Here is a 24,326-nt window from a genome sequence, read left to right on the forward strand (position 1 = left end):
TATATATATATATGTATATATATGTGTATATATATATATGTATATATATGTATATGTATATATATGTGTATATATATGTATATATATGTACATGTATATATATGTGTATATATATATGTATATATATGTGTATATATATATGTATATATATGTGTATATATATGTATATATATATGTGTATATATATGTATATATATGTGTATATATATGTATATATACGTATATATACGTGTATATATACGTATATATATATGTATATATATGTATATGTATACGTATATATATGTATATGTATACGTATATATGTATATATGTATATATATATGTATATATGTATATATGTATATGTATATGTATATATATATATATATATATGTATATATATATATATATACACACACACACACACACACACACACCAGATTCCTGTTGTTATATTTGATTTTTATTGTTTAAACATGAATAAATATGTAAAAGTAAATGAAACCGTAACTGTCCCCATTTTTAATTTCATCTTGATAAAATGTCATTGTTTTTAGTCTCCGAGCTGGAAATGTCCCCAGATTTCACTTCAGAAATCTGGTCACCTTAACTAATGTAAGAGTGAAAATTGGATTAATGAAAAAATATAATGTTTGGAAATGTTATATTTTGAAAAGTGGATGTTATGAGACAGTGGGGGGGGGGGGGGGGGGGGACCGGAGGTAAAAAGAAAGAGGGAAAGAAAAGAGAAAATTAACATTAGTCAGAAAGAGCTCGAAATCGTGTCTGTGGATTATTCTATAAAAAGGACAATCGCAGTATCTGGACACCCACGAGTCTTGCACTAAGCTAGTGGTGCACAAAACAGACACACTAGCTAAAGAGCTACTTGCACGGTTTCACGTCGACAACCCCCCCGTTTGAAAACTACTGGTACAAACGGCGTGTCACACAGACGTGTCTCGGGTCTCCCGGTATACACGTGTGATGCACACTTGGCGTCAGTTGTCTGAGCTGTTAGCAGTTTAGAGTTAGCTTCCGCAATTTTATTTATGTTTTACTGGTTCAGCATTAGTGAAGCCATGTTTAGTTAGCGGAATATGGGTTAGCAAAGCTAATATTTTGTTTAGCTGTGCACTGTAAAGATGTAATCCAAGATGAAAATTTGATTTTAGTCCTGTTTGAGTCGACGACTGAAAAATAAACATTTCCAAAAGCACTTTTCTTCATATCCAGGAAGAGTAAGACTTATAATTTACTTTAAATTAGTATAATTTACTTTAAACTAGTATGAATTGTACCAATTGTGACACTGACCTGGTGAAGTTGTAAATCTGCTGCACTTTGAGGCTCCCAGTCTGGCTGTTCTTCAGTGCCAAAGCAATGAGGATGAAGTAATTGACTGGAGGACGAGGCCAGCATCCTGGCTCCAAGCTCTTAAAGTCCTGGTAGAAATCAAAGATTAATGTCTGACAAATGTTCTGCAAAACCTTTTCAGAACATGGTTTAAAAAAAAATTCCACAAAGTTAAATTAATCAAGATCAGGAAAATTTTATTTGCAGAATCCTCAAAAACTTTAACTTCTAAAAACTTTGTTAATTTATAGTCCCTTTGTTGCAGAGTGAAGGAGGGTGGGGGTGGAAATATACTTCATCCATCCGTACATGCGAGTGTGAGAATGTAAAGGAGAAAAACAAAGAAGTGAGGTACCAACATCTATTTTGGTGTGTTGCTGCACCTAAGCATAAGAAAGATTCCCATCCAAAACTGGGTGACCACATCAAAATCTAAGGCTCTATTTACGCAGACACAGTGGGGGGAAACAGGTTTTTACATATGTTAGAGGAGAAGGCTTGTGTTTACTTCGATCACACAACAATCAGCTGAGTTTTTATTTTTCCTGCGAGGAGAAGCCGTTCTCCCACCAGGCGGAACGGTTCTGAACGAGGTTCGACCCAGGTGCAGTACATGAAGACGTCGAAGAGAGAGATGTTGGATGAACTTTTTATTAAAAATTCCCCAGTTCTTTAATTCAGTCCATTCAATGTTTTAAGCTGCATTCAGAGTCAGAGATTCTTTATTGTCGTTCTGGGGTGGAACGACAATAATGTACACAGGGTCCCAGTTACATACAACAATAAAATGTGAAAGAAAAAAAAATGATAACGTCTAAAATATGAACTAAGAAAAACATCAACTAAAAATAGCTGGAGACCATTTCCACTGCATATCTTATTTTCGGGGGGGGGGGGGGGTAGGTTAGGGTAGGGGTGCACTGATTGCAGTTTTCTGGTCGATCACCAATCTCTAAAAAGTCTGACCTGCTGCTACCGATTTTGGCCGATACAGATTTTGTTTTAGAAGCGACACAGTGAGGTGTTATAAGGTCACAATGCAACTTCAATTTTACAGTCTTATTTTATTGAAAACGTACCCTTGAACAATATCTTGGAAACAATACAAACGTATTTTAACTGGCCATGAGGTAGTGCTCTGAAACATAAATGAAGTTCAGACAATTGTTAAAACTAAAATAAATAAATAAATAAATAAAAATAATTTGTTTCTCATGCGGGGCAGCACAATGGTGCAACTGGTAGAGCTGCTGCCTCTCAGCGAGCAGGTCCTTGGTTCAAACCCCGGTCCAGGGGCCTTTCTGGGTGGAGTTTGCAAGTTCTCTCCGTGCATGCGTGGGATTTCTCCAGGTGCTCCGGTTTCCTCCCACAGACCAAAAACATGCATGTTAGGCTGATTGGTAACTCTAAATTGTCCCTAGGTGTGAGTGAGAGAGTGAATGGTTGTTTGTCTCGTTTGTCTCTATGTGGCCCTGTGATGAACTTGCGACCCATCCAGGGTGTACCCCGCCCCTCGCACAGTGATTGCTGGACATGGGCACCGGCGACCCCCGTGACCCAAAATGGAATAAGCAGGTAAAGAAAATGGATGGATGGATGTTTCTCATGCAAGTATTGGCCGATTTCCAATTTCCCAAAATTAAGGAAATCGGGGCCGATAAAATCGGCCGGCCAATTTATCAGTGCACCCCTAGTGTAGGTGTGTTTGTTCCTTCTGAAATCCATGATCATCTCTTTTGTCTTCTACACATTGATTCTCTTTTGTTCTTTTTTTTTCCTCTTCCCTTTCTTTCATTAAGCAAAGAAGTGACAGCTTAAACAAGCCAGAAAAACAACATGGGACCAGTATCCAGGACGAAAACAGAGCAGAGTCCAGTTCATTAAAGTAGTTTACAGTTCGGTTAGCTTGTTTTTAATAGTGTGTTCTGTTTAATTATTGGTGTTTGTGTAACAGAGTTTGTGGTGTTGAATAAATAAATAAAAATTAAACCTGATGTCTTCATTTTCAACTTTAATAACATACAATATGTTTCGCATCAGCAGCACAATGGCGCAACTGGTAGAGCTGCTGCCTCTCAGGGAGCAGGTCCTTGGTTCAATCCCCGGTCCAGGGGCCTTTCTGGGTGGAGTTTACATGTTCTCTCCGTGCATGCGTGGGTTTTCTCCGGGTACTCCATTTTCCTCCCACAGACCAAAAACATGCATGTTAGGCTGACTGGTAACTCTAAATTGTCCCTAGGTGTGAGTGAGAGAGTGAATGGTTGTTTGTCTCTATGTGGCCCTGTGATGGATTTGCGACCCGTCCAGGGTGTACCCCGCCCCTCGCACAGTGATTGCTGGACATGGGCACCGACGACCCCCGTGACCCAAAATGGAATAAGCGGGTAAAGATAATGGATGGTTGGATGTTTTGCATCATTTTAATCACATAATTTGCATTACATAATGTCTAGATAAATTTATTTAGCTCAGATAGCTTCATTATATATTTCACACAAACAAATACAGTTTTTTATTATTACTAAACATTTTATTTAGCACATTTCAGTATGTTATAGTGCAGCGCGACGTGTGCGCCTGCCTCGACAGTCTCGTTCTATAAACAGCGATATTAGAACTGGAACAGACTGCGTCTCTTCCAACACAGATGTCGGTCACAGCACCTGGAATCTGACGTAGATTAACTACGAAATTAAAAATATATTCCATCAGTTGTAGTTCAGAAAGCACTGTGTCCGCCCCCATGTTGATAGAAATATGCCATCTGCGCGTGCGTATCTGGTTTAACACAAAGCCTCAGCGGGAGATGTTTACATTATCAGCGGGAGGTCAGCAAAAAACCTCCACTCTGGAAGGTGGATTCAAAAAACCTCCAGATTCAATGAGGGGGGCCACTGGTGTCGTGTAAATTAACAGCAGAACCGCAGAGAGAAAGGAATGGATTCACTTTAAATATCCATCCATCCATTTTCTTCCGCTTATCCCGGGTCGCAGGGGTAGCAGCCTGAGTAGGGAGGCCCAAACTTCCCTCTCCCCAGCCACTCGGTCCAGCTCCTCCGGGGGAATCCCGAGGCGTTCCCAGGCCAGCCGAGAAACATAGTCCCCTCCAGCGTGTCCCGGGTCTTCCTCCGGGACACCTCACCAGGGGGGCGTGTCCGGGACACCTCACCAGGGGGGCGTCCGGGAGGCATCCTAAACAGATGCCCGAGCCACCTCAACTGGCTCCTCTCGACGTGGAAAAGCAGCGGCTCTACTCTGAGTCCCTCCCAGATGATCGAGCTTCTCACCCTATCTCTAAAGGAGAGCCCAGACACCCTGTGGAGAAAACTCATTTTGGCCGCTTGTATCCGAGATCTCGTTCTTTCGGTCACAACCCAAAGCTCATGACCATTGATGAGGGTAGGAACGTATATCGATCGGTAAATTGAGAGCTTCACCTTTTGACTCAGCTCTCTCTTCACCATGACAGATTTGTACAGCGCCCGCTTTACTGCAGATGCTGCACCTATCCCCCTATCAATCTCACGTTCCATTTTTCCCTCATTCGTGAACAAGACCCCAAGATACTTGAACTCCTCCACTTGGGGCAGGACCTCCTCCCTGACCCAGAGAGGGCACTCTACCCTTTTCCGGCTCAAGACCATGGCCTCAGATTTGGAGGAACTGATCCTCATCCCGGCTGTGTCGTACTCTGATCTACAGCTTTCGCTGGAGCGGTTCACAGCAATCTGATAAAGCCAACAGGACCACATCTGCAAAAGGCAGAGAAGCAATCTTAAGGCCACCTAAATGAATCTCCTCAACACCTTGGCTGCACCAAGAAATTCTGTCCATAAAAGTTATGAACAGAATCGGTGACAAAAGGCAACCTTGGCGGAGTCCAACTCTCACCGGGAACAAGCCCGACTTACTGCCGGCAATGCGAACCAGGCTCTGCCACCAGTCATACACGGACCTAACAGCCCGTATCAAAGGGCCCGGTATCCCATACTCCCAGAGTACCTCCCACAGGGTTCCCACAGGGTTCCCACAGGGTTCCCCCGAGGGACGCGGTTGAACGCCTTCTCCCAGTCCACAAAGCACATGTAGACTGGTTGGGCAAACTCCCATGCACCTTCCAAGACCCTGCTGAGTGTGTAGAGCTGGTCCAGTGTTCCACAACCAGGACGAAAACCGCACTGCTCTTCCTGAATCTGAGGTTCGACTATCCAATGGACCCTCCTCTCCAGAACCCCCGAATAGATCTTACCTGAGCGTGATCCCCCTGTAGTTGGAACACACTCTATGGTCCCCCTTTTTGAATAGGGGGACCACCACCCCAGTCTGGCAATCCAGGGGAACTTCCCCCAATGTCCACGCAATATTGCAGAGTCACGTAAGCCATCAACCCTACAACATCCAGAGCCTTAAGTAACTCCAGGCGAATCTCATCCACCCCTGGGGCCCTGCCACCGAGGAGCTTTTTAACTACCTCAGTGACCTAAGCACCAGAGATTGGGGGGCCCGACCCAGAGTCCCCAGGCTCCGCTTCCTCAGTGGAAAACGTGCCGGTGGGATTGAGGAAGTCTTCAAAGTATTCTGCCCATCGACCCACGGCATCCCGAGTGAAGGTCAGCAGCACACCACACCCACTGTAAGCAGTGTTGGTGGTGTTCCTCTTCCCAGCAAACCCTCACAATACATTTGGGTCTGCCAGGTCTGACTAGCATCCTCCCCCACCATCAGAGCCAACTCACCACCAGGTAGTGATCAGTGGACAGCTTCGCCCCTCTCTTCACCCGAGTGTCCAAGACATGTGGCCGCAGATCAGATGGGACGATGACAAAGTTGATCATCAAACTGCGGCCTAGGGTGTGTGTCCTGGTGCCAAGAGCACATATGGACACCCTTATGCTTGAACATGGTGTTAGTTATGGACAATCCATGACGAGCACAGAAGTCCAACAACAGAACACCACTCGGGTTCAGATCAGGGGGGCTGTTCCTCCCAACCATACCCTTCCAGGTCTCACTGTCATTGCCCATGTGGGCATTGAAGTCCCCCAGCAGAACAAGAGAATCCCCAGGAGGTGCACTTTCCAGTACCCCCTCAAAAGGATTCCAAAAAGGGTGGATAATCTGAACTGCCGTTTGGTGCATAAGCACAAACGACAGTCAGAACCCATCCCCCCACACGTAGGCGGAGGGAGGCCACCCTCTCATTCACCGGGGTGAACCCCAACACACAGATACCAAGATGGGGGGCAATAAGTATGCCCACTCCTGCTCGGCGCCTCTCACCAGGGGCAACTCCAGAGTGGAAGAGTGTCCAACCCCTATTAAGGAAACTAGTTCCAGAGCCAGAGCCATGCGTAGAGGTGAGTCCGACTATTTCTAGCCGGAACCGCTCAACGTCACACACGAGCTCAGGCTCCTTCCCCACCAGTGAGGTGACATTCCACGTCCCAATAGCCAGCTTCTGTAGCCGAGGATCAGACCACCAGGGTCCCCGCCCTCGGCCACCACCCATCCCACATTGCACCAGACCCCTTTGGCCCCTCCCACAGGTGGTGAGTCCATGGGAAGGGAGACCCATGTCTCCTCTTCGGGCTGTGCCCGGCCGAGCTCCATGGGTAAAAGCCCGGCCACCAGGCGCTCGCTCGCATGTCCCACCTCCAGGTCTGGCTCCAGAGTGGGGCCCCGGTGACCCACGTCTGGGCAAGGGAACATCAAGTCCAATTCTTTTATTCATCACTTTAAATATGCGCCGTGTAAACAGCCCCTAAGAGTGCAATCCATTTTATATGAATTTAAACTGGCCACTTCTATCATTTGAGGAAACATGCTTCCTACTTTATTTTGCCTAAAAGTATATATTTTACTAATCCAGCAGCAGCTGGTATGAGAATCAGCATCTCCAAATCTGAGACCCTGGTTCTCCGTCAGAAAAGGGTGATTGTTCTCTTTGGGTCGAGGTTCTGCCTCAAGTGGAGGAGTTCAAGTATCTCAGGGTTTTGATCACGAGTGAGGGAAGAATGGAGCTTGAGATTGACGGATTGGTGCAGCATCATTCTGCAGTATTGTGTACCCTGTACTGGTCCATTGTGGTGAAGAGGGAATTGAGCTGTAAGGCAAAGCTCTCCATTTACCGGTCAGTCTACATTCCTACCATCACCTATGGTCATGAACTCTGGGTAGTGACCAAAAGAATGAGATTGTGGATACAGGTGGTTGAAATGAGTTCCATCTGCAGGGTAGCTGGACTCTCCCTTGGAGAGGGTGAGAAGTTCAGTTGTCTGGGAGAGACTCGAATAGAACCACTGCTCCTCCACATCGAGAGGAGCCAGTTGAGGTGGTTTGGACATCTGGTAGGATGCTTCCTGGGTGCCTCTCTAGGTGCTTTGGGCATGTCCAACTAGGAGTAGACCCCAGGGAAAACCCAGGACTTGCTGGAGAGACTACTTCTCTTGTTTGACCTGGGAACACCTTGGGGGTCCCCCCAGAAGAGCTGGAAGAGGTGGCTGTGGAACGAGATGTCTGGACCTCCCTGTTCAAGCTGTTGACCCCGCGACCCAACTTTGGAACAAGCCAAAGATAATGGATGGACTAAGAGTATATCTTCCTCAAGTGATTGGAGTGGCCCACCATTAACCACCCTCTGCATCTGCCACTGCACCTGGTGGTGGATAAAATGACTCCCTCCACGCACCAGGATCCATCCCCCTGGGCTGCCTTGAACAAAAAAAGAATCACCCCACCTCTGTTCTTTTACACTGTGCTACTTCTACCCTTTTAATATCTTGCAACAAAACATGTTAAGGATCCCTTGCTTTCAGTTAGTCCAGAAAAACAAACAGTCATCTCAAAAACTACAAACATTTACTCTTTAAATTCCTCAGTGGAGGGGGACATTGATGCATCACTTGTTGATTTTGAACAGTTTATATTACATTAGTTTGCTCTGAACAGACGGTTTGTAAAACAAAGCTGCTGTCCTCACCATGGCCTTAGTCATCCTCCCCTTGCGTCTGTTCTTCACTGGTCGACTGGAGAGGTTCTCAACCTTCAACAGATGGTAAAAAAGGAGATTAAAGCATCAGGTTGTACAAATCACTGCACTGAAACCTGTTTTTGTATTTTTAAAAAAAAGGTAAAGATTGTTAAAAACAGACCGATTACATCTTTGCATTGACACAAGGATCCACCTTATGTACTTGAAGGACCCTTTCTGTACATTTTGTTTTACTTTCCTAAAACCTGCATCTTCTAGTACAATAGAAGACTGACTGCATGTACAACAAAGTTAATATGAAAGTGGAACATGTTAACTGGTTGTAAACAACAAAATTCTCAAAGTGATCACAGATTGCCATTACACTGTATTCAGCTGAAGGACCAGAGTGCAGCCGGGCCTCCTGGGAAGGCAACAAGTGTAGACCTGCTGTAGATGGATGCAGCATCTCTCCAGGCTCCAGCTCAGATGTCTGGACTTCCTGAGCTAGTTCAGGCTGCAGCTCGACATTCTGCTGGTACTGGAGCTGACAGACAATGTTGGGATTCACCAGCAGCCACAAGTTTGGTTTTATCAAAATGTCTGAAAAAGAAAAATCCATTAGGAATAAAATCTTGAGCCTGTACAATGATCACTTCAGAGTTGGATCACTTTGATAAATCAGGAGTAGCAACATCAGGAAAGGTCACACACACACACATTTCTATTATTTCTATCCTTACAGGGACTTTGCATCCACTTCCATTCATTTCTATAAACTAAACTACCCTAACCATCACCAGTGCACACCTAATCGTAGTCCATCCCCAATTCACAGCTTAATCCTAAACCTAACCCACCAACGGCACTTCTGATGGGGCCCGGGCTTTGTTCAAGTTCAGGTACAGTATCTTTGTCATTCGCATCATATGTGGTACATGCTGTGGAATTAATTATGTAATCTGGTTCCCAGTTACACCCAAAAATATAAAGTATAAAAAGAAACAGTATATAATGATTTAAGATACACACAAAGATATAAGCTTAGCACAAATAATGTAAATGAATATGGTATATTAAAAAGCAGCCCAAACAGGAGTCTGTAGTGAGCAGATGGGTATGAATGAGTACAGCAGCATGAGATCAGCAGCACAGAAGTCACATTTCACCAAATAAAGTAGCATTACAATTTGGGCCGCATAAGGAGCAGTTGGTCCTCACAATATAGTATTTGTTGGAAGGGGGGGGGCAGACAGACAAGATGCTGCTGAAGCTGGTCAGCCTCAATATCCACAGTGAAAAGTTCTGTACCAACATGAGCTGAAAGGCGTCTCGGTGAGGACGAAGCCGTCAGTCAGAAAACGTACAAAAAGACAGATTACAGTTTATAAATGAACACATGGAGAAAGGCTTCAAGTTATGCAGCCATTTCCTGATGTCTGATGACACTGAAATTAATCTGCCTGGCCGTACATTTGGAGGCACAACAGGGAATCTTACGGTCCTAGCGGTAAAGTACGAGGGTAGCAGCATCATGTTCTGGGATGTTTTGCTGCAGGAGAGACTGGTACACTTCACAAAGTAGATGGCATCATAAGCAAAGAACCTTTTGAGGAAATATTGAATTACCATCAGACAGGAGGTTGAAGTTTGGACACAAATGGATCTTTGAAAAAGACAATGACCCCCGGCATTCTGATGAATTCATTACAGAGTGGTATAAAGAAAAGTTCAGTGTTTCTAGAGTAGCAGTTACACAGTCCTGGTCATATCCCATAGACTATTTGTGGCCAGAGATTAAAAAAGATAAATAAAAGTGTCTGAACAATGTGGACTACAAACCTGACTCGGTTCATCCAGTTCAGTCTGGAGGAACTGAATTACAGAAAACTGAAAATTCTGTGGAAGGAAACCCCGAAACATGTGATCCAGTCATACAGTTTAAAAAGTGGATGCATGTAAACGGTGTCAGGCAGGGAGAATAACTGGAAGCTAGCAGCCCAGCCGGCCTCAACGTTTACTTTGCATCATCCCACAATCAGCTGCTAAAATGTTACATTTACCAAAGTGTTTAGATTAACCGTTAAACTCATTTCAAATATGTTTTTGATACCTTTTCTAGTGCAAATGCCGGGGAACTACAGTTGAAGGTCTGTTTAAAAAATATTTTAAGAATCAGGTAACAAAGATAAAGCAGCTGCACGGAGCAGCAAGTGTTCGTAAAATGTTCTTGTATTTTTTTAGAAGTAAAACAGAAAACCTAAAGGATGGATTCAACTGAAAAGATCTGAAAAGACAAAAAATTCTGAAGTTAAAAAAAGTGTAAATTTTACAAACCAAATTTGATATGACAATTTAAGAATACACTAAATAAAGGCTTTAAAGACATCGAGTAAAACATTTTAAGTTTAATTTTCTCTGTTATTAATCGCAGCCGACGTGTTTTTCTTTAAACCCACCTGAGGTTTTGTCGAAGGGTTCATGTTCTCCTGTCGAGGGCCTGGCAGGTCTCTGAGCCCCGGACTGATCACTCACTCTCTCATCTGGCAGAGATGAACAAACTAAACTGATACACGTTTATTAATTTAATCATCTGCACAAGGATCTGCTCAGAGAGTGCATGAATATTTGGACTGTAGATTTGTTATTTAACCAAACTCATTTCCAATAAAGACATGTTCACCGTGATAAACCTGCTCGGTGGTTGTTGCCAGTTTCAGCTCTTTATCCAGGTCCCAGTCCAACAGACCCACAGAACCGTGCAGGTCCAAGAGCCCAGCTGTGGTTTTCAGCTGCATAGTCATAGCTTGGCGTGTTTCCTGTCAGTCAGGCAGAAACTCTCTGATTAAAGCAGGGCAGCTGTTGATGCAGCAGCTGCAACAGAACTGCCTGATTGGACTCAATTAGACCGAACAGAGTTCAGCCTGTGGTTCAGGTGAACAAGGAAGCTACACAGTACAGGCACAGGCTGGACGACGTTTCTTTGGTGGCTAATTTGAAAGTTGGAGCTGAATCAACACAAGAGTCCAGGGCGGTTGGCATAAAACTGGTTTGTGACTGGACTGCTATGGCATCTCAAGGTGAGAGTGAAGGGGATGATGAGATGGAGTCAGGTGAGTGGACACAGGTGCGTGGAGGTAAAGTGTCAGGAAGAGAGAGAAATAGAAAGGAAGATACTTTGCAAAGTAATAAAAGGAGTCTAGAAGAAGACAGTTCTGAAGAAAACAATGTGGTTCGTAAGAGGGTTGTTAGGGAAGAATCCAAATTAATCACAAAGTTTAGAAAGGAGGATGAAGGAATTCAATTAAGTCCGTTAGTGCTGTCAAAAGAATTAAAGAGGAAGTTTGGAGAGCTGACACTTGCTAAGACTCTTAGAGATGGGAACCTGCTGATAACAGTGAGGAACAAAGAGCAGAAAAACAAAGTGATGAAAACTCAGAGTATCTGTAAAAAATTGGTGAGTGACATCAAGATTTTGGGAGGCTAAGGTAGCTACAGGAGTGATCACAGGAATCAGTTTAGTTTAGATGCGGTATTTATGGAGGTGAAGTCAGCAAAATTAAAAGACTGATGAACAGCTGTTGAAGGTGAAAGAAAGGAAAGTCTGTCAGTGATGGTGGAGTTTCAAGCAGCTGTTCTCCCTGAAAGGATAAAAGTAGGATGTATGTGCTTCCCTGTTAGGCCGTACATCCCTCCTCCTCTCAGGTGTTATAAATGCCAGAGGTACGGACATATTGCAGCAGCATGTAGGGGGAAACAAAGATGTCCAAAGTGCGGAGGGGAACATAGATATGATGAGTGTAAAAATGGAAAGGGTACTTGTTGTAACTGTGGAGAACAACACAGGGTAACCTACAGAGGATGTGAAATCAGGAAAAGAGCAGTGGAAATGGAACTAATCAAAGTAATTAATAATAAAAGTTTCACAGAAGCTGTTCAGAGAGTGAAGAAGCCAAAAGAGGTGTAAGGAAAAGTTCAGCCGAGGCCAACACCAGAACAATGGCAGACTGGACCTGACAGAACTGACAGTAGAAAAGATCATGTTGTTCATTGCATATGTTATTAATTGTACAGAGCAAGTAAAACACAAAACAGAAAAAAATCAAAATAATTGTGAAAGGGGCAGAGAGGTTTTTTGGTATAAAGGATATATCCTGGGAGCACATAAATAAGACACTGGGAGCACATAAACAAGAGACTGGGAGCACATAAATAAGAGACTGGGAGCAGAAGGGAAGACAGGAGGACCAGAAGACAGAACAAACTGATCATCTTACAGTGGAATGCTAGAAGTCTAATATCAAATGGGCAGGAGTTTAAAGGATTTATCAAAGAATTCAAAGAAGATATAGATATTATATGCATTCAGGAAACTTGGCTTAAACCAAACCTTGATTTTATTATAAATGGATATGAAAACACTAGAAGAGAGAGAGGGAGGATCTGGAGGAGGGTGTATAACATTCATTAAACAGGGGATTCAATTTAGAGTTTTAGCTAAAGGAAGAGAGTTAGAATATATTGTTATTGAAATCTGGACAATAAATGGACAATTTAAAATAATAAATTTTTATAATCCATGTAAAAAACTTACATTAGACTTAATGGAGGAACTTGGGACATATTTAGAGGGTAAAGTGATTTGGTGTGGGGACTTTAATGGGCATAACTCATCATGGAGTAATCATAATGATCAAAATGGAGCTATAATTGAAGAAATAATGGATGCTACAAACTTGGTATGTTTGAATGATGGGAGTGGAACTAGAATTAATTTTAGAGATAATACAATGTCAGCAATTGATTTAACGTTAGTTTCAGATTCTCTAGCAGGTGTTTGTTTATGGCAAGTAATCAATAAAACAACTATAGGAAGTGATCATCACCCTATCATGACTGAAATAAAGTTACAAATAGAAAAGTATTGTATAAATGGGATGGAAAAATGGTGTTTTAGATCTGCAGATTGGGAAACTTATCAGAATAGTAGTGAAATAAAAATGCAAAATGTAGATATAAGTGGTAGTATTGACAACTTTAATTCTTCTATATGTAATGCTATCCTTGAAGCAGCCAATCAGGCTATAAGGAAGAAAGGAGGGAAAAGGGAAAGAAAGTTGGTACCATGGTGGACAACAGAATGTACTAAAGCGATTAAGAACTGAAATAAAGCTTTCAAATTATTAAAAAGAAATCATAACTTTCAGAATCTGAATGAGTACAAGAAACTGCAAGCAAATGTAAGAAGAACTATTAAAACTGCAAAGAGAGATTATTGGAGAAGTTTTTGTAATTCAGTAGGGAGGGAGACAGACATTTCTAAGGTATGGACAATGATCAAAAGGATGAATGGGATTAAAAAAGTGAATGGATACCCAATACTAAATGATGGAGAGTTAACAGCAGTGAAAGACAGAGAAAAGGCAGAAATGTTGGTAAATACTTTTGTTAAAATTCATAGTTCTGAAAATATTAGTGAAGAAGGGAAAAAAGGAAGAGAAAATACAATTTTAGAAAACAAAGAGGTATTGGAGCAAATAGAAAACACAACTGATTCACTGAACATGCTGTTTACAATAATAGAGCTGAATAGGGCACGTAAAAAATATAAATTGTCAGCTCCAGGAAAAGATCAGGTTTGTTATGCGATGGTAAGTAATTTAAGTAGATCATCTAAAAATATTCTATTAGAATTATAAAACCGAGTATGGGAGGATGGGGAAATTCCAAAAAGTTGGAAGGAAGCAGTGATTGTACCAATTAGAAAACCAGGGAAAGATGAGTCAAAACCAGGAAATTATAAACTTATAGCATTAACATCAAACATATGTAAAATAATGGAGAAAATGATAAATGAAAGATTAATATATTATATGGAAAATAAAGGACTTATGTCAAAGTATCAGAGTGGTTTTAGGAGAGGGAGAAGTACAATGGACCCAGTTTTATGTTTAGAGCATGAAGTTAGAAAGGCTCAAGTGAATAAAGAGTGTTGTGGCAGTATTTTTTGATTTAAAGCGAGCGTATGATATGATGTGGAGGGAAGGATTATTAATCAAAATTAGAAGAATGGGTATAAATGGTCATATGTTTAGATGGATTAAGACTTTTTTAGAAGGAAGACAAATACAAGTGAGAATAGGGAAGGATTATTCTGAGAGTTGTAATATAGAAAATGGGACACCACAGGGTAGTATGGTCAGTCCATTATTATTTTCAGTGATATCCTGATGCATGCTCAATTTGGATTTTCAGTGATAGTTAATGATATGTTTGTTTAAGGAAGTAGAGGGTGGAATGGGATTTTCACTTTTTGCTGATGATGGGGCAATGTGGAAAAGAGGAAGAAATCTAGAATTTATTATAAAGAAGCTTCAGGGAGCAATTTCAGTTGAAGAAAAATGGTCGTATAAATGGGGAATTAAATTTTCTGTAGAAAAAACTAAAATAATGTTTTTTTACAAGGAAAAGAGTTGATGAGAAAATCAAGCTAAAATTATACGGTCAGGAGTTGGAAAGAGTTAAAGAATTTAAATTTCTCGGGTTGTGGTTTGATGAAAGAATGACATGGGGTGTACACATTAAGAAAATAATCGATAAATGTAGGAAAGTGTTAAATATAATGAGGTGTTTAGCTGGAACTGAGTGGGGAGCTGATAGAAATTCATTGACAGCCATTTATACTGGATTAATTAGGTCAGTCTTGGACTATGGGTGCATATGTTACAACTCAGCAGCAGATACAAACCTCAATAAGTTAAATAATATCCAATACCAGGCACTAAGAATATGTACAGGTGCTTTTAAAACGTCTCCAACAGCAGCATTACAGGTTGAAATGGGAGAAATGCCTCTTAAATTTAGAAGGGAACAGCTATCTTTGAACTACTGGACAAATTTACAAGGACAAAGAAATGATCATCCAACATTAGAGGTGCTTAAATCAGGTTGGGAAAAAGAAAAAATCAAAAGCTTTGGGTGGATGATAAAAGCCAAAGTTAATGAAATCCATTTAGATCAAGTAGATATATGTCAGAAAGTTCCATTACCAACAACACCACCTTGTGTACTTCCTGATGCTATAGTAGATTTTTCATTATTAGAAAAGAAAAACAAGAATAAATCTTTTATTATGGATAAATATACAGTACAGGAGTACATTAACCAGTATTATAATTATGTACATATATACACAGACGCATCTAAAAATACAACTAATAAAATTGGGATCGCATTCATAGTACCACAATTTCATATTAAAGTAGGAGAAAGGTTTAGTGATGGAGTATCAGTTTATACAGGAGAAATGCTGCTTTACTTTTAGCAGTTCAGTGGGTAGAAGAGGTAAGACCATTAAAATCAATCATCTGCTCAGATTCTAGTTCATCATTGTCCAGTTTGCAACACAACCAGTCAGATAGTAGACCAGATATATTAATGGAAATACAACAAACACTCTATAGGATCAACATGATGGGGATTACAGTAAACTTTATACTGGTTCCAGCACATCACGGGGTTTTGGGGAATGAAAAGGCAGACAGGATGGCTAAGGAGAGCACTGGTCGGGACGTGGTTGATATTAATGTTGGGTTTAGTATAACAGAAATAAAGGGTATAATAAAACAAAAAATGAAAGAAAAGTGGCAAAAATTATGGGAGGAAGAAAGGAAAGGCCGGTGGTTTTATAAAATCCAAAGGAAAATTGGAGAAAGGAGAAGAACAGAAAGAAACAGGAGAGAAGAAACGATTATTTCACGACTCAGAATTGGGCATACTGGACTGAACAGCACGTTATGTTTAATAGGGAAACATCAAACAGGGACATGTGAGTGTGGAGAAGAGGAAACCATAGAACACATTATATTGCATTGCAGGAGATACCAGGTTCAAAGAAACAAGTTGATTAGACATCTTAGTAAAATGAAAATGAAATTGGACATTATTGATTTATGGCAGAAAGATTCAGGAAACAGAGGCTATCAAGCTATATTTTATTTTTTAAAACGGTGTAGGTTGTATAAAGGATATAAAAGGAAAGAGGGTTGTTTTAATTTTTTTTTGTCATGTGGTCCACACTCCTTACCAGTTGGTGGCGGTAATGCTTCCTTCAGTTGTTTGACAACCGCCAATAAAACAAGAAGAAGAAGAAGAAGAAGCCTGTGGTTCAGTGGAAGCGCCTTAATCATAGTTAGGTTCATTTATTAGGCTTTTAATTTCAATATATTTTAACAAACAAAGAAAAAACTGCAAACATACTGCAACATTATACAAATACTACATCATAGTGATGTAGTATTTTTATGGTTCAGTTTTATGTCAAAGTGAGTTTGGAAAAGGAAATTCCAACAATATATCAGTCTAGTGTTGCATATTTTAAACACAAATTCTCATTTTTCTGTGCTGGATTGACGATGTGCCCAGAGTGTACCCCCCTCTACTGCAGACAGACACCCCCTCTCTACTCATCTGAACCGCTTTCCTAAAACATCAATTTGACATTCCTGAAACAAAAAGTTCTGGTCCCAGCAAGATTCCCGGCCGGATTTGAACTGGGTTTCACTGAGAGGCAGCAGCTCTAATAACTGAACCACTGTACCGCCCTCAACTGAGACATGTAAAGGAAAAATAAAATAAAAACTGTAAATGAGCACAGTCTGGGTTTATAGATAAGAAGTTTGGAATATATTGTCCTTAAGGAATTAGTGTTTTTTAATTAGAATTTTTTGCCAAAATGTTTAAAATGATGATGATGGAGCATCATTATATTCAAAAGAAACTTTCACAACCCTTTTTAATGCTGTGTCAGAAACATATTTGTCTCCCTCTCTCCACAGGATAAGGTTCTGCATCAGGGTGAGTTAAAATATCTCAGGGTTTCGTTCACGGTGAGGGAAGAACGGAGTGTGAGATCAGCAGATGGATCGGTGCAGCTTCCACAGTACTGCAGACTCTGTTGTGGAGAAGAGGGAGCCAAGCTGCAAAGAGAATTTCTCTGTTGGTCTGTCTACGTTTCTACCATCATCTATGACCATAAACTCTGCGTAATGACCAAAAGAATGAGATCATGGATACAGGTGGTTGAAATGAGTTTCCTCTGCAGGGTAGTTGGACTCTAACAGAGACAGGTTGAGAAGTTCAGTTATCTGGAGCCTCAAACTGCTGCTCCTCCACATCGAGAGGGGCCAGGTGAAGTGGTTTGGGCATCTGGTAAATATGACCCCTGGACAGCTGGGAGACCCCGGGGAAGACCCAGGACACACTGGAGACTACATCTCTCTGTTGGCCTGGAAACACAATGAAGTCCTCCCAGAAGAGGAGGCTGTGGAGAAAAATGTCTGGACCTCCCTGCTCAAGCTGCTGGATGAATGTTATGTTTTTATTTTCTAATGACATTTTCATCTGTAACTTCATTTAGATATTTTAAATTAGTACTAATTGCACATACTTCCTCAGACGGCTGAGGTGAGCTGGTCTGGGAAGCTCAGTCCTCACCTCCTTCTACAGGTGTGCAGTGCAGAGCATCCTGTGCTCCAGCATCAACGTGTGGCATGGAGGCTGCACAGCTGCAGAAAGAAAAGCTTTGCAGAGAGTGGTGAAGGCTGCACAGAAGATGTTGGAGTCAGTCTCCCCACCATCACAGACATCTACACCTCCAGATGCAGGAAGAGGGCCACCTGCATCATGAAGGACCCCACTCACCCAGCACACACATTTGTCCCGCTCCCCTCAGGAAGGAGGTCAAGGAGCATTAAGTGTAGAACCACTAGACTGAGGAACAGCTTCTACCATGAAGCTGCTAGACTCATGAATCTCTAACCAGGATAATCACTGTGAAAAATCACATTGTATTGCTGCTGATCTGTTTCATGTTGCTGCTGATCTGTTTCATGTTGCTGCTTGTGTTTCATGTTGCTGCTGATCTGTTTCATGTTGCTGTGTTCATGCGTGCTCATCTGCTCACTCATGTTCGTGCTGCTGTTCAGCGTAATGTTTTTGTTCCATTGGTGCTTAGTGTATTTTGTTAACATTGTCTTAGTTCATATCTTAGATCTTATTAGTTTTTCTTTTACATTTTATACTTTTGTTGGATGTAACTGGGACCCTGTGTAAACAATTTTGTTAATTCGTGTGTACGACAAATAAAGAATGTTGAATAATTTTTTCATAAAAACACTGCAGCCAGTTTTCTCCTGCGGTGAAGCAGTTTAATCTTTTTGTCACATGTACATCACACTTCACAACAGAACAAAGCAGTCATAAATCAAGTTTTTACAGCACGAGAACACAACAATCAAAGTCTTCTTTAAATACTTATATATCTTTGCAGAATTTAAACATTAAGTTCTTTATATAGTAACAAGATTTTGTCTTATTCCACTTTGTTCATTTACAGGAACGACACACAGAAGCACCAAACTCCTGCTCGGTTGGTTCATTTTTATTGTTTAACAATAATCTGCACAGTAAATCAGACTCACACGCGTCACGTGATAGTTTAGATGGAAACGATATGAATTACCAGACATGCAGACAAAAAGTAGCACTGACGTAAATAAATACAGGAATGTTTGAGTTTGTCCACTGTGAGCTGGACAGAATAAAGGTCAAAAGGTCAGATTGTTTCTTGTCAGGTTATTTCCTGGTTTGAATCAACTTGCTTTAATTTTATCACCTGATGTGTGAGGAGGACAGCACATGCTGTACGATACACACTGTGCTTCAGGAAGTTTGTTTGAAAGTCAAATTAGTGAAAGGGACACCAGATTAGTGAGACGACCGGAGCTCGAGGGGTTTGGTTTCAACTCTCTGGATTCATTCAGAGCAAAATGATTTTTACAACTAGAAACCACTTTGTATGGAACCAGTTTACACCAGCAGGTGAATAATGGAAGAAGTTTTGTTTCAAAGTGCATCTTTACCACCACACCAAACACTGGATGAAATAACGGCGGGAAGTGGAGGAATGGAATGGAGTGAGGAAGAGGAGGGTTAGAAGATCGGAATGTAGTTGTCGATTTTGGCACGGTGCCGCTGGGCGATGCACTCGGCGATCCACACGATGTTCCTGCACTCCTGCTCCTTCAGCTTGACGTAAGCGTAGAAGACGCTGAAGTGGAACTGGTTGAGGAAGGCCAGTTTGTTCAGCTTAACCTGCAGGTGCGAAGAACGACAAGAGGAAGAGGAAGTTCAGTAAACGTGAAGGTAAGCTAGCACAACATTAGTGCGCTAGCTTAGCACTTACGAGCTTTGTTGTGAGCTTACTAGTACAACTTACGTGGCACTAGCTTAGAACTACAAGTCCAGTCAAAGGGAAATTATTCCATCTACCACACCTGACCCCCCAGCCACCCACCCCCGAAAAACTCTGGATCTAGATGATTCACGTACATGACAGTTTTGATTGAAATGGACGATTTTCATCAAAAAGAGACAACTTTGCAGGTATGCATTACAGCTCTGTTCCCATCTGCTTGGAGGCTCAGAGGCATAACCACTGCGGGGTGACTTCAACCCCACATGCCACCTCATTCCTTGTCTAAATTCCACTGAGACAGGATGAAGCTCTCTCAGGCCCAACTTGAAATCATTTTTTTAAGTGCCCACTTACTCTACAATAACATGAAATTAAATCAAACGATTTAACTGGAAATTATTTGGTGTCTAAGTTTGTTTTTCTCTTTGATACTTCGCGTTATTCAAAAAATGTTCGATCAGTGTGGGTCCAACTGTGGTGCAGGTGTCAAAAAGACTCCAAAATGCTATCCTTTAAAGAGTCCATGTTGAAAATGTTTTTGATGAAAACTTGTATGGCAAAAGTTTTTTTTTGTTTAAAAGACAACTTCAATCTGAGTAAATCATCAATATCATCTATCTCCATCAGCCTCCATTTGTTTTTAAGTTGAAACATGAGATAAAGCACAAGATCAAATATATCACTTCATTAATTCTTTGACAGACACAAGTATCAAAATGTCGATGTGTTGTAACGCAGAACAGAGCGGTGAATTACACTGAAAAGAAGTCTCTGTGGAAATCTGACTTGTTTCTCAATGCACAGTAACTGCTCAGTCCTTTGAACGAGTGGATTTCTGTACATCGAAGAAAGATGCGTCAACTACTGACTCACCTCGTGCTCAAAGAAACGGTCCTCCAGAGTTTTGTCTCCAGGGTTGCTGCCGGCGCCCTCGAACAGCAGCTTGTACTCCTGGAGATGGAAAAAAAAAAAAAAAAACAAGTTCACGCAAACAGACTAACTCATCGTTACGAATGAACTGGGTGATCAACTACTGTAAAGTAAGACGGCATAGATGTAAAGTGGAAAAGACGTTCATTAATAAATCAGCCGATTCCAAAACCGTACACATAATCAACTAAATGAGTCAGTGGAATACAGGATCATGGCGTGCTGCGGCATCCTCTGGTGGAAAGACAGATGATTACAGTACAGTAGTCCCTCGCTGCTTCGTGGTTCGTTTTTCACAGATTCACTATATCGCGGATTTTCAAAGTAAGATTGGACATGACAGTTGACTGATTGATGGATGAGCCATGAGTTGTTTATTTAAAATAAATTATTTTAAATCCTGCAGCTGATCAGCTGATTTCCTTCTTTGCACCCACATTTCTCCTGCATGGTCTTTGTGAAGAGTTAACTCTTTGCTGTCCAGGTGCACCGATCAACTGTTGTCTTCCAACTTAAAATTCAAAGTATGTCGCATAATAAAATCGTCATAATCACAAAATATAAAAGTGTTAAAAGTTATTTTTAATTATTTTAGAACTTCTATGTTCAGTTGTTTCAGTGTAATTGATCAAGAAGTACATTTCTGTTCTGTGCTGCAGAGCTGAAGCTGCGTGACATCCCTCTGATGTCCTGCTGCACTTCTCTTCTCTACAATTTAAATTTAAATAGCGTAACATTTTAAATAAACAAAACATTTTTAAAACATTTAAAATGTTACACTATTTAAATTTTAATTGTTTAATTAAGGAGTGAGATTGGAAGTAACAGGTGATAAGTGTGATTGCAGTCTGTCATGACAAAGTTTACTGAACTTGGACTACTGTAGCCGTACTTGGCAGTTTTTCACTTATCGCGGGTGGGCGTCGTCCCAAACACCCACGATAAACGAGGAACTACTGTATAGTAAGTTTTTTATATGGTTATTTAACAGACTGATCAATAACAGGTTCTAAAAACTCAACACTGACATTTTTTATTTAGATCTACATTATTCCTGGGGGCTCTACTGTCTAAATGATTATGGTATAACTTCCTGTCAGACAGGAAGTAGCAGTAATGATTGGTTAACCATGGTAGCGGAGCATGGACTGTGGTTTATTTGAAAGTAATTTACATTCAGTTCAGCAGATAAAACTGTTTTTGTTTTGTTTACATTTATTTAACAACCATAGAGTTTACTAAAATAGCCGTGCTGAGTTCAGGTTCCTGTTGTGTTCACGGCTGCAGAACAACCAGACCTAAATCAGTGGCCACAACAACAGAGTTTAAACACGGACCCAAAACAATAAGTGTTCCTGTGAAAAGAGGTACAGTTTCCATCTCCTACCTACAGATGAAGAATTAAGAAGAATGTGGCTGAAAAATGTGAACTTGAAGAGACCACCCAAAACTCTGTATGTGAGCTCCTTTCACTTTGTTGACAAACGGCTGACGGAGGAAAACCTGCATCCTACTTTGTGTCTGGACTACAACAATGCTGTTGGAGCTCTGACAGATGGTGTTCCTACTAGGGGTGCTGAAAAAAATGATTTTTTAAAGAATCTAGATTCTGAGCCCTGGTGATTCTGAATTGTTTCTAAAGGTCCATAAGTCGATTTAAAAATGCGTTTAAGTTTAATATTTTTTCCGCTCCTACTCCCCATTCGGCCGCCGTAGAATTGAGCCGTGTAGGCCACCGTACAGCAAGCTAGTTAGCCAGCTCCCTTTATCTGAATGGAGCCTGCTAGCAAGGAGGAGGGAGACAGCGTGATTCAATCCGCTGCTTCGTCTTTAAAAATCATTTCAGATCCTACAATGTTCCGGGGGAAGACAGAGCTTCACAAGAGCACGGTTGTTTACAAGAAGTGTAAAATAAAATAGCGGGACAGTATTTTGGAAATACGACAAAAATGCACAGAAGATGAAAGCGAAACAGCCGACCAGCGAACTCTGCAACAAACTTCCAGACTTCTCCCAAAGGCTGTGAAGAGTTCCCTCTCCATCTCCTGCTGCATCACAAAGGATTTACGAGCAGACAGCTCAGTGAAGGTGAGGGGTTCAGGTTTATTTTTAATACGATGGACCCAATGTACGTTATTCCTTCATGTAGATTTTTTTTTGTGATAAAGCAGCACCACAACTTCTGAAACAACAAATGGGGGAAGCTCTGATGCAGCTGCAGCTCAAAGGTAACTGCTTTTTCTCATGTTATACTAAAAGTTATAGACAAGTTGTACAACAAACAATGTAATTTATCTTTTTAACAGGTTCAAGAGGACAGATGAGACACAACACCTGGAGCTAGTTCTAAATGATACAGTTTATAGTTTATAAATTATAGTTCAGAAGAGATTTTTGTGCAAACTTGCACAGGTTTTGAAATTTTGTTAAAAATTAACTAAATATGATTCAATATGGTTAAGACTGTGAAGTCTGTATATTTTATATTAGGTTTTGAAAATATAACAAATATTAGAACAATATGGTTAAAAATAACTGAGGTCTGTATTTTATTTTGAGTTAAAGTTTAATGTACTATGGTAGGCTGAAGTATGTTTACTTTTATATTTATATATTTTGAATTATTTGTCTGTGATGGACTGGAGACCTGTCCAGGTGTCCCCCGCCTCTCACACAGTGATGGCTGATATGGGCACCAGTGATACCAGTGACTCAAAAAGGAAGAAGTGGATAAAGATGATGGATGGATGAATTCTTTGTTCCTAGTCTAAAAAAAGTTAAATCTGGTCCTCTGGACATTAAAAAAAAAACCAAAACAAAGCAAAACAACAAAAAATGTAGAAACGTTTCGTCTCTCATCCGAGAGACTTCCTCAGTCTGAGGTGCTGTTTTCAGCTCAGTCTCTTAAATAGCACCTTCTCAGAGTGGATCAACCAGTTTTGCTGCTGACAACCAAAACCAGCTGATCACATGCTCAAGAAGGACCATCAGCCTAACAATGGATCATTAGCACACTGATGCTAATGATCCAACGTTTCTACATTTTTTGTTGTTTTGCTTTGTTTTGGTTTTTTTTGAATGTCCAGAGGACCAGATTTAACTTTTTTAGATTTTTCTACCTGGATTATTGAGCATGCATCAGGATATCTTTGTTCCTAGATTTTTATTTTATGCATTTTTTTTTTTAATTCAGGCAACTAAGCTAACCCAATACTGGTAATTTAAGTTACAGAATTTTGAGCACTCCAATATTTTTTCCTATTTTTGGTATAAATATAAAATTAATCAAAAATATTTAATAAAGTAAGGAACCTAAAATTATTGTTTTAAATAAATGTTTTATTTGTTTACATTGTTGTTTTATCTTTTCAGCTTGTCGGTTACATATATAATTGAAACAAAATTTATGACAATTTCAATAGAAAAATCATTTCTGAAATGAAAAATCGATTTTGAATTGTATCGTGACGACAAAAATCGGAATCGAATCGCCAGACACAGAGATTTGCACCCCTAGTTCCTACATGTTTAAATTAAATCCACAATGCTCGGAGAAACTACAAACTGGATTCCAAAACAGTTGGCACACTAAAAAAATTGTGAATAAAAACTGAATGCAATGATGTGGAGATGGCAAATGTCAAAATTTTATTTGTAATATAACTTGGATGACAGATCAAAAGTTTAATCTGAGTAAATGTAACATTTTAAAGGAAAAATATGTTGATTCAAAATTTCACAGTGTCAACAAATCCCAAAAAAGTTGGGACAAGTAGCAATAAGTGGCTGGAAAAAGGAAATTGAGCATATAACGAACAGCTGGAAGACCAA

The 24,326-nt window shown here is 40.6% G+C and overlaps 3 protein-coding genes across 3 annotated transcripts in view; 1 reads left to right on the forward strand and 2 right to left on the reverse strand.

The window, feature by feature from the left end:
* foxr1 (forkhead box R1) overlaps positions 1-11,180 on the reverse strand; it is a 28,285-nt gene extending 17,105 nt beyond the window's left edge. Inside the window, exons 1-5 of the mRNA XM_037692121.1 lie at positions 10,992-11,180; positions 10,768-10,851; positions 8,694-8,911; positions 8,318-8,380; positions 1,300-1,427 (exon numbers count right to left, since the gene is read on the reverse strand). Coding sequence (XP_037548049.1) covers positions 1,300-1,427; positions 8,318-8,380; positions 8,694-8,911; positions 10,768-10,851; positions 10,992-11,112 — 614 coding nt within the window. The 5' untranslated portion in view covers positions 11,113-11,180. The remainder of the gene's footprint in view (positions 1-1,299; positions 1,428-8,317; positions 8,381-8,693; positions 8,912-10,767; positions 10,852-10,991) is intronic.
* The window catches only part of LOC119424608 (glucose-6-phosphate exchanger SLC37A4), a 60,661-nt gene that overhangs the window by 7,224 nt on the left and 29,111 nt on the right, over positions 1-24,326 (forward strand). The window lies entirely within an intron of this gene.
* Positions 18,501-20,516, reverse strand: LOC119424618 (V-type proton ATPase subunit d 1; the record flags this gene model as incomplete). Its single annotated transcript, XM_037692109.1, is given in 2 exon segments — positions 18,501-19,462; positions 20,439-20,516. Coding segments are annotated over 2 exon segments (240 nt in total), but the record flags the coding sequence as incomplete, so codon positions are not given.

This window comes from Nematolebias whitei, chromosome 2 (assembly GCF_014905685.2).
Source record: "Nematolebias whitei isolate Nwh7 chromosome 2, NemWhi1, whole genome shotgun sequence".
Lineage (NCBI taxonomy): Eukaryota > Metazoa > Chordata > Actinopteri > Cyprinodontiformes > Rivulidae > Nematolebias > Nematolebias whitei.